Here is a 15,965-nt window from a genome sequence, read left to right on the forward strand (position 1 = left end):
TATCAGCAACAGCGAGGATCAAAGACGTTGTATTGTTACAGTGATAGCAACGGCGGCGCACTTGTTGAACGTTGATTATATAGGTGTTGCATCAATAAAAAAAAAATATGGTATATAAGGCATTATATTTTATATTTTTCAAACTTAGTTAATCGCCGTGTATAAATGTTATATAATTACATACAATGGATGAAGTTTCAATCTATTCTGATAATATTATAATAATTTAGGTACATTATTATTTACAATTTATTATATTAATGTATTAATTTGTTTTATTTTGTTTTATCTTGAAATTGTTTGTATTTTAGTTTTTTTATACGTTTCTTTAATTTGCTGTATGCAATATATTTCAACATTAAAATATTATACAAATATCATCCGTGACTGCAGATAATTTAATTATATAATAACAGTTTAAATAGTTAAATAATCATTTCTATAGAAGCTGTGCATAATTATTTTTCACAATGATTAAAATTAAAAACGGTTTGTAATGTTATCGATTTAATTATATTATCTATGTAATTGTTGGGTATTATTTTTAATTTATAATTATACATTTATACTTAAATCATATGGGTTTGATGACCATGAACACAAATATATATTAGATACATGCAAAAATTGAACAAAAATAAAACAACAATATTTGAACGAGAAATTTTCAGAGTAGTGTCTTACTGCAATTCTGGTGATCCTGCTAATCCCTTGTGTTGTATACGAGTATATAATATATGTGTTGCTTGGAAAGTGTTACAAACGAGTGTTTAATAACCTGAGTTGAGCATTTTTAATAAAATTAATTTTTTTAGCTTACTGTTCAACATAGGCTTCTTAAGGGTGTTCGTTAATAAGAACTTCAATAAAGGTAGGCAATTTTATAAGTATGTTCATGTTGGTCATGAAAATGTGTGCGTAGTAAGTTATTTCTACTCATTGTAAAACGGTATGAATGATTGTGTGTAAAAGAAATATTAGTAATTAGTATGCTGCCACACGTGCACGTGCACGTGCTTATTGATTGCAATAACGTGCTGTACACGAATTACGTAATTATTATGTTAATTTTTGTCAAAAGTTTAAATTATTTTTTTTATAATTTTTTTTTTTATTAGCTATTAGTATATACTATATACTATGATAGCTCAAGTTCAAATTATTAATTGTTTGTAAATTGTAATAACTGACTTATTTATTCGATAAAATTTCTGAAAACATGTCTGAATTTGTTATGGAATTGACTTGAAAAAAAAACTTTTATTCATTTTTTAATTAATTTCTTTTACCTTGATTAATATTATTATCGTTTTAGATTTCGAGTATTAAGAATTTCAAAAAAATGAAAAGTTGTTTACAAGAACAAATTCCAATGTATTTACTATTTTCAGAAGTTTAAAATTAGCATAATATATTATTGTTAAGTTTAGTTAAAAAACAGACAGGTGTCGAATTCCCTTAACACAAAATTAAATTAGCCACCAAAAATATTAAATTTTGAAATTGTATTTTGCATTTTTGATTTTTAAGCCTTTTTTTAAAAATGTTATTATTTTCTATCGATTAATATTTCTATAATTATCTTTATTTTTATTTTTTCTCTTCTACACATATCTTATAGGTATATAATGTATCTATTTATCTTGTTCTTCATGAAATTACCTTTATTTTAGAATAATTATTTGTGTAGTAGTTACACGTCTTACGCCATAACACAAAGAAAACGTTGTGAGGGAATTAAGAAAACTTATTAGGTACCAAAACTTTTAACTTTTCATTTCGATATGTAATTAATAATTTTTGAATTAAGTAGCAGTATATGTACCAATCATGGCCGTAACTGGTGTTGGTGTGAGTAGGAGAAGCAGCGTAGTTTAACAGGTGTTGATCAAATTGCCCTCAATGACTGTTCATGTACCTATTTTAAAAATATACCAGTTGCCCTCACATATAATTATATTTATATACACGATATAATATCAACCTGTAAAATAGAGGAGGTAGATATGTAAATAATAAATAATATATATATAATATATAAAAATAATAAAAGTTGTATTAATAATAATAGCTGACCTGGTGCAAAGAAAAAATTATACCAGAGCCGATGCATATGTAACAACTAACGGGTAACGATAATTATATTGAACTCCATTTCAACACGCATATAATTATTATTTATTATATCTTTATCTATATTTTTATGGGTTAGAAATGTTTATATGATATGATATATACTGTGTTAGGTACATTTTAGTAGATGAAAAGTTCTGACGTTGTTAAGATGGTGAAAAATATTACACGAGTGTATAGTGAAAAGGAAAAAATTTTATTAGTCTTAAATAATTACATTTTTTACAAAAATTGCGCTACATAAGAGGCTGTTAAATTACAATGTACTTCAGTCTTCAAAGCTGTTTTAAGTGAAGATGAAAAGGTACTATTAAGAACGGTTACGTATTGAACATAAGCGACGAATGTATTTACAATAATTTGAGATGGAAAATGTGGATAATATTTATAAATGACAATTAAAATTAATATGTGAAGAAGTTTAATTAAATATCACATAAGTAAAATTACTTGGCGTAAATTCCATTCGTAGAAGTATTTATCGTGCGAGAAGAAAAACACTTCCACTACTACCAAAATCTATTTCTGTAGTTCACTCAGTATTAAGAATATTACAAAACATACTAACAACGGTAAAAATGTTCTATTATATTACAACACAGAAAATAAAATAGGTATGTTTTGCTATAGAACCAAATTTAAAATTTTTATGTTATCGAGATAAAGTTTTTATAGACGGAACATTCAAGTAGGTACTGTGCGAAATTTTTTCTATAATTTTTTTTAATACATTGTATCAAAAATGGAATATTTTACAATTGCCTAACAAGTCATCAAAACCGTACAAATTATTATTTAATATGTTAAAAGAAAAATGCTCTAGCTTTGGCCTTAAATTTAATCCCTTAGTAATTATACCAATTATGGCATCCGATTTTAAACAAAGCATCCCATGTAATTTTCAAAGTCATTTGGCCATAAATAGTCGTACAATACAGATTTCATCTCACTCAGTCATGGTGGAAATATATACAAACTAAACTAAAGCCTGATTAAATGGATTATAATTCAGAAATTAGAAAATGGCATCACTTCAATTTTGATGTGTCATTACTACTTTCTAATGAAGTAGCCGGTTGTTTTATTGAAGATTAAATGTTAATTTAGCCTTATCAAAAAAAAAAAAAAATAAATAGTTGAATTTTCTAACTATTTAATCGATACGTATATTTCCTCAAGTTCGAATTTTCCATCTTCTCTATGGGCTATATGAATTAAATTGATTAAAAAAGAACTACCAATGTATGAGAATCACTTCATTCGTCTCTTTTGGAAAACTTTTAGTAGTGAACATCCGAATATTTTTATTTTTTTAAACGTTCTTAATGAAATTCAAACTAGTACATACATTGCTATAAGTAGTATACACAAAATAAAAAAAATGGGTACCACTCTGCTGACATTAGAGGGTGGGGTGAACCTTGGACTAGGGTAGGTTAAATTTGAATGCAATGATAGGTATCATTGTATACGAAAAATGATTCTGAACGGAGATGATTTGTCAGTCTAGGATATATCATATTTAAATATTGTCATACATTCTATTTTGAAACAAATATTTTATTTTTCAATTAGGACGCATTTTCAAAAGTTATGGTTAATCAATTAATTATTAATTATTATGAATTATACCTACAAAATAGTTTGCAAATATTCATGGTTTTGATGAATTTTTGTCAATATTTGAACTTCAAATGCTAATAAAAAAAAAATTGTGCCTATGTATTCTTAAAATATTTTGATCACTATAAAAATAACTTATGAAGAACTTTGTATTAAATGTTCTAGTATTTTGATTGGGCCAAAAAAATTTTATCGACATTTCAAAAATAATTTTTCAGAAAAATTTAAAATTTAAGTTGACTATAAATAGCTCAACCCACTGTGCAATTTAAGTTTTTAAACATCCTTAAAATGTTAATTTTAAGTTACAATAATAACATAATTTTATAACGTTTATTTTATATAATATATTTGTTAAAAAAAAACATCAATATTTATTACACGAAATAAACATTCAACGAATGTATGTATTTCCAAATATAAATACATCAAATAAACATAGCAGTAGAACGTTGTAAGAATATTTGATAATAATAAAAACGCCACCTATTTTAGAATATAATATATTATATCAATTTTATGTTCTTTTGATGTTGATAGCAATCCAAAAATATATTAAATTATTATGTACTCCGCCATAGATATGGGTTTTATTTTTAATTTATAAATAGCGGCTGAAAATAGTTTTATTATTATAAATTATCAACAATACCCAGAAACACCACCGATAACCGTCGTCACTCGTGACTCGTCAGTCGTACGTTAATTATTATTTTTCTACAGCAGATATAACAGTAAATGTGTTTTTTTGATTGTGGACGAATGTTCACATTTCTCGTGACTCTTGTTTTCTACTTGCAATAGTACGACAATACAGCAGTAGATACATGATACATGCATCACGTATCCAGCTGATTAGTATCCTGTCATCGTTTTTAGATCGTTTTAAGACTTAAAGTGTATCATGGCAACTAGAAAGGTAAGATTCATTACTGTATACAATACCTACTTAGTAGTATATTATAACTATTATTAAAGTCAAAATGTGCATTTTCGGGCCATGCCCTTGTAGCACTGTCATCCGATATTTCTACCTCCATAATATGTATCTATATGGCTACATATTGATACTCGATATGTCAATATGTGACAACATACATGTGCATTAACCATTGATTATGTTTTAAGTTTTTATTTCGAACAATCAACAAATACAGTTCATGAATAACCAAGATGATAGTGATTATTTAGTTATGATTTTTTCCCCTATTTGTCCTAATGATTAAGTATATTATGTTCAAAGTTTCCTTCCAAAAACATTCCATTAAAAAAAATTCTTTCTGTCGTACCTATAATTTATTTTTATAACATATTTTTATTTATTATATATAATAGTTTAATTTATTTATTCTTTATTAAATTTAAATTTCTCATTAATTGTATTGCTTATTTTAGTTATAAATAGGGCTAGGATTTATATGCATTTGCATGTTTTTTTCCTTAAGTCCAAATTTAATGGTTGTCAGATTTGTCCACGATTTGGCTAATTCTCGTTTAAATAGAACCAATTTATTTTTGCATATTTTTGCATATTTTGAACACAATGCATATAATTGCATATTTATAGATTTTTGGAATTTTGACTTTTTTTAACTTAAATTTTCAAATTTTTATAATTTATTGTTAATTTTAAATGGTGTTTTTTTCATAAAATCGATAATTTTTGGTTTATCCGTCGAATTATTGTAAGTATAAAGTATAAATATTATCTATCTAAGAAATCGATATTGATTAACTCCAGGATAAATCGCATTATTTAAAATATGCACCAATAACCTCGTGTGATGTGGAAAGGAGTTTTAGTCAGTATAAATCTATTTTACGTTCAAATCGCTAGATGTTTGTATTTGAAAATTATTGAAACAACACATTATAGTAGCATGTAATAATGATATAATATAAACTAATATTCAATATTTTAATGTAATAATAATACAATTTTGAATTATGATAAATAATAATACTCTAGAAATAATAAAAATTTGTTTTTGCATATTTTTGCATATTTTGGTAAATAAAATGCATATTTTACAATTTTTTATTGCATATAAATCCTAGCCCTAGTTATAAATAATACAATTTTTTACCAGAAAATGTGTGTAATTGTTTCTATCTGATTCCTCTTCCATAACTTATAAATATCTATATTATTTCAGTAAATCAGAAAAACTAAAGTAACAATCATCCATCTAAACTCAATATTATTACAATAATGTTACAAAGAAAGTACCCATTTCTTTAAGATTGGAAAAATAAATATGCACCTAGCTATCAGTGGCATAGCCAGTTTCATATTTTTGCCTATAACAGTAGATATTACCTACCTAATAGGTGCCTTTAATTTTTTATCAAGTTTAGTCATTAGGTATTGCTACTATATTTCAGATTTCTAGTGCATAATAAATAAGGTAGTTGATACTCAACTAAAAAATAAATGTTGAATGTTTTTCCATTTTAGATTAAAGTTAGTTGGGTTATTGTGGTATTTGTGGATTCGAAGGATTACAGTGTAGTACCAACAAAGTGGCTAGTTCAAAATGACACAAATAATCTAGAAAATAGTAATGTAAGGTTATGTAAATGGCCACTTGGTCGAGTAACCAGTACTGACATTCATGACGCCCTAGATCCAGATCCAACTTGGTTTGAGTATGGTATTAAAATAGTTGGTGGCAATAAAACATATGGTATGTAAAATAAAATCTATTTAATAGTTTACAAAGTTTATATTTATTATTATTTTAAGTATGTAGTATGGAACCTGTATGTTATATTTTAAAAAATGTAAACACTTATTTTAAAAATTAAATTTATTTAATAATTATTTTGTTTTGTTATAATTTGTTCTAATCTAAAATTTACCAACATTTTAGATAATTTTAAAAAAGCTTGGCATGTAAGAGTTGAAAAAGAATCGGAAAATGAGGAGGTTCATTTGATGACCAAATGTAAACGTGCATCAACGATATTTGATGTATCAAGCAGTAGCAGTGATGAAGGTAATTAATAACCTCAATCTATCCTAATTATTACAGTAAGGTACCTAAAGGCTTAGTAAACTATGGGTTGTAATATGTGTAAGACTAAACATGTTGAAATTATTGTGTACAGATCATTCTGGGTACTGTATAATACCTGAATCTACTTCTGCATTTAAGTTGCCCAATAATGAAGAGCCTGTACACTATACAGAACTACAACCAGTGAATAGTCCACCCTTACTGAAACCATGCACAATGCAACCAAATGAAACATTCCCATCATTATTATCACATCAAATGAGTAAGCAATCATCTTCAGTGGGTCAACTACCATGCGTTCAATCAAGTTCAGTTTACCAACCACCTCAAGATGAACTTCAACTACTTACTATATGTTATACCAAAAAATGTTTAGTCCATAATTATCTATATTTCTTTCTTATATCTATATTTTATATTGATTTAATATCATAATAAATGCTTAGTTGAAGTCTAATTGGTTTTCTGTTTTTTGTTAATCTGCATTTTAAGTACCTACCTATCTATTTTATTTAATAGGACTTACGAATAACATTAGTAGGTAAGTAATCAAGAGTCGAGACACATTAAAGGTATATTTTAATAATGATAGCATACTGAAAAATTTAATTGATGTTCACAGATATAATATAGATAATTAATTAGTATGATTTATATCTATATCTGTTATGACTATTATAGCCATTTATAAATGCATGGTAGGTATGTAAAATATGAGATACATCCGATATATCTTATTGCTGTTAAATAATCATATAATATTTATGTTATATTTTAGTATTTAAAAACTTTCTTAGAACATAAATAAGCAGTTTTATTATAATGTTTTTCGTCTGTTTCGATAAAACACATATTTTATGTTTAATAAAACATAGTTTTAACATAAATTTCATGTTTGGTGAAACAGAATTTTAACATAATTTTAACATCAAATTGACGTTTACTATTTTGTTATATTTATGTAAATATTACATAATTATCAAGTAAATTTTCGCGGACATTTGCAGTTCGTATAATGTTAAATTTACGTAAGTTTTACAATAATTTTTAACGTTTTAAGTAAACTTAAAACATTTATAAAACATAAATATTACAAATTTTTGCACAGTGGGAAAAAACTAAAATATTTTGAAAATTAAATCATGTAAAGAAAATGCCAATCTAAATAACTGGTAAAATTTTCAAGTATCTACGACTTATACTTTTTGAATATTAACAAATATTTAAAATCGTTTGAGGATAAATCGTTATCGTTACGCTATTTCGTAAAAATTTAAAATTCAAACATACTTAAAATTTTTCCTATAATGATGCTTCGAATTTTTACTATAACTACTTGAAGGAAAATTTAGGGAAAATATAATGTAGTATTTTTAATCCTTATAGTTATAAACACAACAATTTTTATTATTTTTCAACTTTAAAATTACTTATAAATTTTCGCGTTTTCGATAGATTTCGTAAATATTTGAACTATAAACGTTTATAAAAAAAAATTGTAACTAACGATTTTTAATTTTTTTTAGCTACAATAAGAACAACTCATATAAGGAACCTTGTATTAAATTTTCAAAATTTTTTGGTCATCCAACATTTTTTTATCGACACTTCAAAAAAAAAATTTTCATAAAAATCGATAATTTCAGTGGTCTATAAATAACTCAAAAAAATTTTTTTTAAAATTAAACTGTATATAGATAACACTAACATAAACATTTGGTGAAAATTTCAAGTATTTACAGTGATTAGTTTTTGAATTACAACCACATAAAAAAATCGATTTGGTCGAAAACTGGTTTTGCGTAAAAATTCCCGTATTTTAGTCATTTATTTTTTGTTTTTCTCGATTTTTTTGAAAACTGTTAGAAAATGTTTACTTTTTACCTCTATAATGCACCAAGGATATTCACTTTGCCATCGGAAACCACCCCGAAGTTTGAAATTGAAGCATTATTTCGACTATTATGCTGTACACAGACACAAAAAAAAAATACACACATCATTGTAAAATCAATACATTCATCACTCCGTTCAGAATCTAAAATATCACCAATCGCTCATACCTAAACAAAAAAACCCAAATCGAAGATTTTATAAAATAAATATAAAAATAAAAATATTAACAAATTAGATTTAAAAAAATCTTTTAAACATTACAAAACATAATATCGATAATATATATATATTAATATATATCTAACTTGTTTACTATCATTATTTTATATTATTTTTTGTATTTTTTTTTTATATTACAAAATACAACACCTGCATATCTTTATATTATGTATATATATTTTACCTTTTTGACAAATTACATTGCGTGCCGTCGCTTATAATAATTATTGTATTTGTTCTTTTATTAGTTTTATTATACATATTATTATTATTATTTAAATATTTATCTCCTTTATTTTACAGGTTAGTATTAAAATCGTGCATATAATAATATGTGAGAGCAACTGGTACACACCCGTCTGAACCCCCTCCCCCCAAAAGGCACCTATTATATATAATATCAGTTCGCCGTGCCCTGAAATGAGCTTTAGATCCGCCGATGGGTAGGTACTTATTAAGTATAAGCGGTGACCCCAGCACGTCGATCGTGATACAGCTGCAGCTACAATTGCGGGCCTTATACGAACTGTTGGCAGCCAGCAAAAAAACCCGAGGCCGCAAGTTGGTACGACTACGGTGGCGACGACGACGACGCCGTCGGAGCGCTTTCGCTGACGCCCATCTCGAATCGTTAAGGCCTACTAACGCTGCAGCGCAACCCTCCGAGTGGTGACACGATTTATAATATTTTCAATGGGTGTGTGTATGTGTATTGAACAGTGCGCGGGGCGCAGGCTGACAGGGACGGCGGAGTGGGTCGTCGCGTCGGGCGGGATACGACGACGGTAGCCGCGGCGGCCCAGCACGCCTGCACCCACTTCACCCTCATCCCTCGGCGCGACGAGCGTCGTTGGAAAATCAATGAGCGCCGTTATCTCGCCAAAAGCTCTCGTCTGGCCGCCGCCGCCGCCGCCTCGTTGCGAGTTTGATAATACGCGGGTTTTGTACACAAGCGAAAACAAAACAAAACGAAACGAAATCCACCGTTGACCGCACACTGTCACACGCCAGACAACAATAATTATATCTCATAGGTACGCGTCACGGAACTCTGTGGTACGCGTAGTCGCGATAGTGATACGGTTAAATATTAGTAATCAATTACCGCGACCTTTGTAATATTGTATCTCACAAAAGTCGACCGCCCCGCGAGTCTCGTCTCCTCTTTGACGTTTCGGTACACCGTCTGTAGAGTCATATTTTATTATCGTCGTCGTCGTCGTCGTCGTCGTTGTCGTCGTCAATCGTTGTAAACATGGATCCTGGTCCTCAAGCCTACGGGGCCGGCAAAGTTGGCGGCCAGTTCAACGTTCAAAACTTTGTCCGCAAGCCGCACGTGTTCGTCAGACTGTTGTCGTTGGTACGTACGATTTAATATTACAATAATAGCCTATATATGCGCACTCGTGCAGTGCTGTGCGTAATACGTGACGTACAACGTATACGCTTATAGAGCCATACAAGTATTTTACGCGAGCACACGACGTATGGCCATATGGAACGTTTGCATCGTGCCGGCTCGACGAGCGAGGGGGCCGTTCAATTTTTCATTTTAAGACATTTAGTTCGATGTACGAGTATAGCGGGATACCCGCACTTGTATTCGTAGACTTGGTGGTTATTAAAAAATTAATAGATACTCAACGACTTGTATACGTGTGGATGGAATAAATGCACATAAATGACGAGCGTTTATAACATGATGTTTTCTCTTTCTTTTTTTTTTTCTTTTTCAATAGAAATATTTTATTTAATGATTTAATCACGAATAATCCGTACCACACTGTCATTATAATATATGATTTATAAACGAGTATAAATAAATTATACAATGTACATTTTTTTTCTCACATTTATTGTACAAAACTGTTATTAATCTAAGTTTTGGGTTTGTCTGTATTTACATATTTTTACTAGTCGATTGTTTTATACATGCCAATTTAGCACAATACAATATGTTACATTAAAATGTGAGATTGAAAGTACAAATTCTATTTTTTAGTATTTTAACATTTTACAGTTTTGAAAGCATTATATAGTACATGATATATACTATTATTTTAAGATCATATTTGGTATTTTTAAGGCATAATGTATTATTTTGCAATTAACAAGTAAAAATTAATTCAGCAGAAACAAAAGAATATACATTTAAAGTTTACCTATCTTGTAATTATCATTTTATAGCTGATACAATATAATATATGTTATTTTTTTCTGCATTTTACTATAGTTGGTTTTAATATTATTTTTTCGTAAATTATAATTATAGGTAGGGATAATACAACAATAAATGAATAAATAGACATCCCTGTAATGTTTTTTATGTTAATTTTAAACCGAAATCACAACTTTTTTTTTAATTGTATGGTTTTAACAAGCAACGTTTACCGCTGCTACTCCGCCATTTTTAATTCATAAACGTATATTTTTAAGAAAACGTTTCGTGGTTTTTTAGCGTATAGCTTAGGCCTAGACTATTCTTACTTATAATTATAAATTATTGAAGCTATTATGCACAATATGTACAGAGATACACAAATAGTGGTTCATAATTTGGAATTGCACTTGGCCTATTAAGTATTAACTGGTAAATCGGGCTTCCATATAATAATACATATATGGATATATGACTCGTTATATACGTATTAAACACATAATATTGCGTACGTATTATTTGTGCGTTGATTGTCGACTCATGTATGATCATGAACCATTGATGCGTGTCGCATATTATAACCGTATAAGGTTAGTATAATAGTATGTGGTAATAGACGAAGCGGTCTATTCAAATAAATAAGTGAGCGGGGAAACGGATATGTAATAAATAATAACCTATATAGTGTTGTAATGATGTAGAATATTTTTGTACCCAACGAGAAATATAGCGTAAAACTGCACTACCTATTATGGAAAATCAAAGTCGTAATCAGGTTTATATTAGAACTTTAACTTAAATACCTGTTATTAAACTACGAGAAAAAATATTTTTGAGATAATGTTAACGAAGGAGTTACAGCGTTTTACGGTTTCTTGTACAATTATTATATTATTTATACTATTGTATGAATTCTTTAAATTTGGAAGGAATTATAAATGCATTTAGTCTCTTACATAATTAACTAATAGCTCTGATGCCTTAATTTAGATTTTGTTTAGTTGAATTTTACCATATACCGTAGCTTGATAGATAATGGGTGAACGAAATACTATACGTATAAACACACATAAAAACAAGCATTAACGCCGTACTCCTTTTATAGTCATAATTCTCAATACTCATTTGCACTATGTTTATGCAATCATGGGTAGAGCCAAATAAATTGAAAAACTACACAAAAAAAAAAAAAAAAACTGTAAAAGTGTCTATGAATTAAAATATGGTTGGAAAATGTTATAAAGGTGAAGTATATGACGTGCAGTATAGAAATAAAAGTGAAGAGCATTCCCTTTTCCACAGCGTCACCATCACTTCAAACCATTGTGTAGTCCTCCAAAAACATGTAAAATCATATTAAAATATATTATTATTTTCTGTAGGTAAAATGTGTAAAATATATATTTTTATTTATTTAATAGCTCGGGAGTTGCATTCAAAAGACTAAAATGAAATACACATTTAAAATTTTTTTCTTAAAATTTCAATTATGTTTAGTAAAAATGTATCAAGTAGATATAAATAATTCAGTATAATTTAAACCGAAATAAGACTCAAATTATGTATTTAAGTAAGAAATAATTAGAATTTAAAAGTTAAGGGGTACGGATGTAATTTGATTGATATCTTGAGCAGTAGACTGAAATTCGAAGAAATATTCAAAAATTATTTTATCGAAGCAAAAGAGTTTATATTAATGTGTGGAATAAAAATAATATGATACATTTTATGTAATATAATGAATAAAATTAACAAAATTACATATTAAGGATATAATGTGTTCGATTTCTTGTAATAAATGTGCGCATTGTATTTAATAATAACATTTTTTTTACTATCTTATTTTTTGGAAAAATATTTATGTATTGTAATTTTCTGAAATTGTTTTAAAAATATGTGTTATTGTAAAAGTAAGTACGGAACTACGTACATAACATATGCAATTAAAGAAAGGAATACTTATTTGCATATCCATTCACGTGAGAACTTTTTATACCATAATGGTTTAAAAAGTAAATTTTCAAATACAAATTATAACGTATTATAGAATATTACCTAGATACATGATATTTATAAAACCATTGATTAAACGTTTTGGAGACCTAATAATAAACATTATTATTATCTATTACTATTATTTTATATATAATATATATATATATATATATATGTAATATCAACAAACCTAAAGACACTTACAAATTATTTCAATTTCATTAAATGCTTGTTGTTGAATTTAATTCATATTTTTATTGATTCATTTTATCGATGAGCTCAAAAGTGAATTTTCACATTTTTAAGAATATTGTGTTGATTATTAATCTGTAACTATGAATCATCAAATTAATCTACTTTCCTTAATATAATAATTAAACAAAATTAAACAGTAAGATACATGTTTTCGAGGATAAGCTTGAGCGATTGTCTGTAACCTAATCTAATATAACAGAGTAGAATTTAAATTTAACCTAAAAATTTCAAGTCTACCTATCAAGTTTTATATATTATGTAACTGTCTTGGCACTGATGTTGATGTTTATATATTACATATTTTTATCTTTTTAATTAATTATTTTGTATTTTATAATTATTTTAGTTATTTGGTTTGATCGTGTATTTTTGTGCATCATCTGGCTCATGGACTACAGACACGAAAACCAACGAGGAAGTATGCATGTTCAAGCTTAAAAGTTTTGGATGTCACATTGGTGGTGTGGTGGGTTTTACATCGGTGATCGGAGCAGCTGTATTTGTCGGCGGCGAATATTATTTTGAAAACGTGCCGTCGGTAAAAAGCCGTAAACATTATGTGCTCATCGACCTTGGATTCTCATGTAAGAACCATCGATAAGAAAACATAAAACTAAACTCTAGACATGTATCATATAATTCCACAGAATATGGTTATTAATTTATTTTTAGTATTTTATAGACGTTAAATAGTTTTATAAATAACTCAATAGCTGTTGTGCTTTATCTACAAACTATTTTGTAACTTTAAAAATATGTTTTTTTTTTTTACTAGTTTCAATTGATATAGATAACAATAAGATCTTTCAGTTATATAAATCATATATATGTATAATATCGAAAGAAATCCAAAAAATAATCGATTTCAACTAATTTTTATGAATATGTGCTAAATTACAACAATGAAAAAATATATTCATTTGACTAAGCAGAAAAAAAATATTGTGTTGTTTTTTCTGAAAAATGTTTTAATTTAATATTGATGTTTAAAACTATTCAATTACTTAATTATTATTAGTATGTTGTTTCAGTAAAATCTTACAAATCTTAATTCAGTTTTTCAATAAATGGTTAAGATTAAAAATCCTCTAATAAACATTATATTAAGCTAAAAGCTAATTATTATTTATTATAGTTAATTGAGAGTGTATAATTTTGAATTATGATCGTTTTTAATTGATGTAGTTTAGACTATACTAAATAATTAAATAGCATAATGCTTATTCTGAAGTGGGTGAAAACAAATGTAAAATAATCGCATCTATATTTTTAATAATTTATTTTTAAATTTTAGGTCTATGGTCGTTTTGGAATTTTTTACTTTTCATTTATCTATCTAACTCATGGAGTGATACACCTGATTTTCCTGATTCAATTAGCACTGCCAATCCAACCACTGCCATTTATTTTGCATTATTTTCTATTTTTTCATGGGTATGTTCTAAAATTTTGTGTTTGTTTACATATCAATATAATTATTTATTTCATTAAATTATTTCACAGGGGACTTCTGCATATTTTTCATATCAAAGATATCAAATGGGTGTAGATCCAGCATTTATATCATCTTTTGAAGCCGATCAGTTTGGAGCATACGACGAAACGCAAAATAACAGTACCAATGAATCTCCGTTTAATAAACAGATGTCGGGTATGAGTTAGTATACAAAATAGTGATTCAAAATGTAGTTATTCAAGTCATTGTAAATATCGTTTTTTTAAAAATTTTTTGACTATACATAGGTATATGTATGTATGCTACTCGAAATGTGTATATGTTAGCTTAATATTTAACGATACGAAACATAATAAGTATAATAAGGATGCAGGGTTAAATAAGATATTTTTTTTTAGCAAAAATCTCACAAATTTTACATCACAAAAAGTAGCTATAAATTTATTCAACATATACATTTTTAATTTTATGACATGCATTTATTTTAATAATAGTCACTCTCTGTAAATGTTATTATTATATATATGTGTACATTTACGCCAACAATTAGGGCGCAATGCTAATTAGTGAAACTTAGGTTCTTATATATGTACCCATAGGCCAACCACCTCTGTTATAAGTATTTATGTAAAATATGAATAAAATAGAATATTTATTATCATAGATACAAGAGATCAAAAAGTTAAAAATACTCATATATTTATTATTAGTAAATTATTGTATTTATTTATTTGTTGTATATTCTAGGTGAATATCAAACTCAAGCTTACTAAGTAAACAATCAGTTTATCAACGATGATTCTGAACATGCCAGGAGATTGTGTTTTTACTACTATACGTTATACCAAATTACTTAATGCCAATGGTATTACTGGTTTTATTACTTCACAATAACTAAACAACGTATTTTATTGAATAGTTAGTTGCGAGTAGTATCAATTTTTGAAATTTGTAACAAAATCGTTTATAATAATTATATGTATTTTTATTATTATTATTATTTATTTATTTATTTATTTATTTTTTTTTTTGATATACTTATGTATCATTACAATTTCAACTATTATTCTATACATTATTGTTGTTGTCCATTTATAAAATCATAAGTAAATTTTAGTAAGAAATTGTGAAATAATTATTGGTATTGTTAATAGTTTTTCTTTAAATAAAATTATATCAAGCGTCGATGAAAGCTAAAAACGAAATATAA

At 27.1% G+C, this 15,965-nt stretch overlaps 2 protein-coding genes across 3 annotated transcripts; both read left to right on the plus strand.

Annotated features, from left to right (window-relative positions):
* Positions 1-4,333: 4,333 nt before the first annotated feature.
* On the plus strand, positions 4,334-7,211 carry LOC112593734. The gene is made up of 4 exons (XM_025338252.1): positions 4,334-4,675; positions 6,215-6,443; positions 6,630-6,755; positions 6,868-7,211. Exons 1-4 carry the CDS (start codon positions 4,661-4,663, stop codon positions 7,209-7,211), a joined length of 714 nt encoding a protein of 237 aa, XP_025194037.1. The 5' UTR covers positions 4,334-4,660.
* Positions 7,212-9,696: 2,485 nt separating this feature from the next.
* LOC112593625 (synaptogyrin) lies at positions 9,697-15,723 on the plus strand. Of its 2 annotated transcripts, none has more exons than XM_025338111.1 (5): positions 9,697-10,251; positions 13,646-13,883; positions 14,594-14,733; positions 14,803-14,956; positions 15,503-15,723. In XM_025338111.1, the coding sequence occupies exons 1-5, from the start codon at positions 10,147-10,149 to the stop codon at positions 15,526-15,528; spliced, it is 663 nt and encodes a 220-aa protein (XP_025193896.1). In that variant the 5' UTR covers positions 9,697-10,146; the 3' UTR covers positions 15,529-15,723. The 2 variants fall into 2 exon arrangements, with proteins under 2 accessions (XP_025193896.1, XP_025193897.1); XM_025338112.1 differs by having other exon boundaries at positions 9,705-10,251; positions 14,803-14,950.
* Positions 15,724-15,965: the final 242 nt, after the last annotated feature.

The sequence above is a fragment of the Melanaphis sacchari genome, unplaced genomic scaffold, assembly GCF_002803265.2.
Source record: "Melanaphis sacchari strain LSU unplaced genomic scaffold, SCAv2.0 Contig20_pilon_pilon, whole genome shotgun sequence".
Lineage (NCBI taxonomy): Eukaryota > Metazoa > Arthropoda > Insecta > Hemiptera > Aphididae > Melanaphis > Melanaphis sacchari.

What these genes read in the sequence shown, in the direction of transcription:
- LOC112593625 (XM_025338111.1), top strand. Translation starts at nt 10,147, where the DNA reads ATGGATCCTGGTCCTCAAGCCTACGGGGCCGGCAAAGTTGGCGGCCAG. An exon ending in CATCGACCTTGGATTCTCAT is followed by an intron (nt 13,884 to 14,593) that starts GTAAGAACCATC and finishes TTTAAATTTTAG; the next exon opens with GTCTATGGTCGTTTTGGAAT. An exon ending in TATTTTCTATTTTTTCATGG is followed by an intron (nt 14,734 to 14,802) that starts GTATGTTCTAAA and finishes ATTATTTCACAG; the next exon opens with GGGACTTCTGCATATTTTTC.
- LOC112593734 (XM_025338252.1), top strand. An exon ending in TGGTGGCAATAAAACATATG is followed by an intron (nt 6,444 to 6,629) that starts GTATGTAAAATA and finishes CCAACATTTTAG; the next exon opens with ATAATTTTAAAAAAGCTTGG. An exon ending in AAGCAGTAGCAGTGATGAAG is followed by an intron (nt 6,756 to 6,867) that starts GTAATTAATAAC and finishes TATTGTGTACAG; the next exon opens with ATCATTCTGGGTACTGTATA.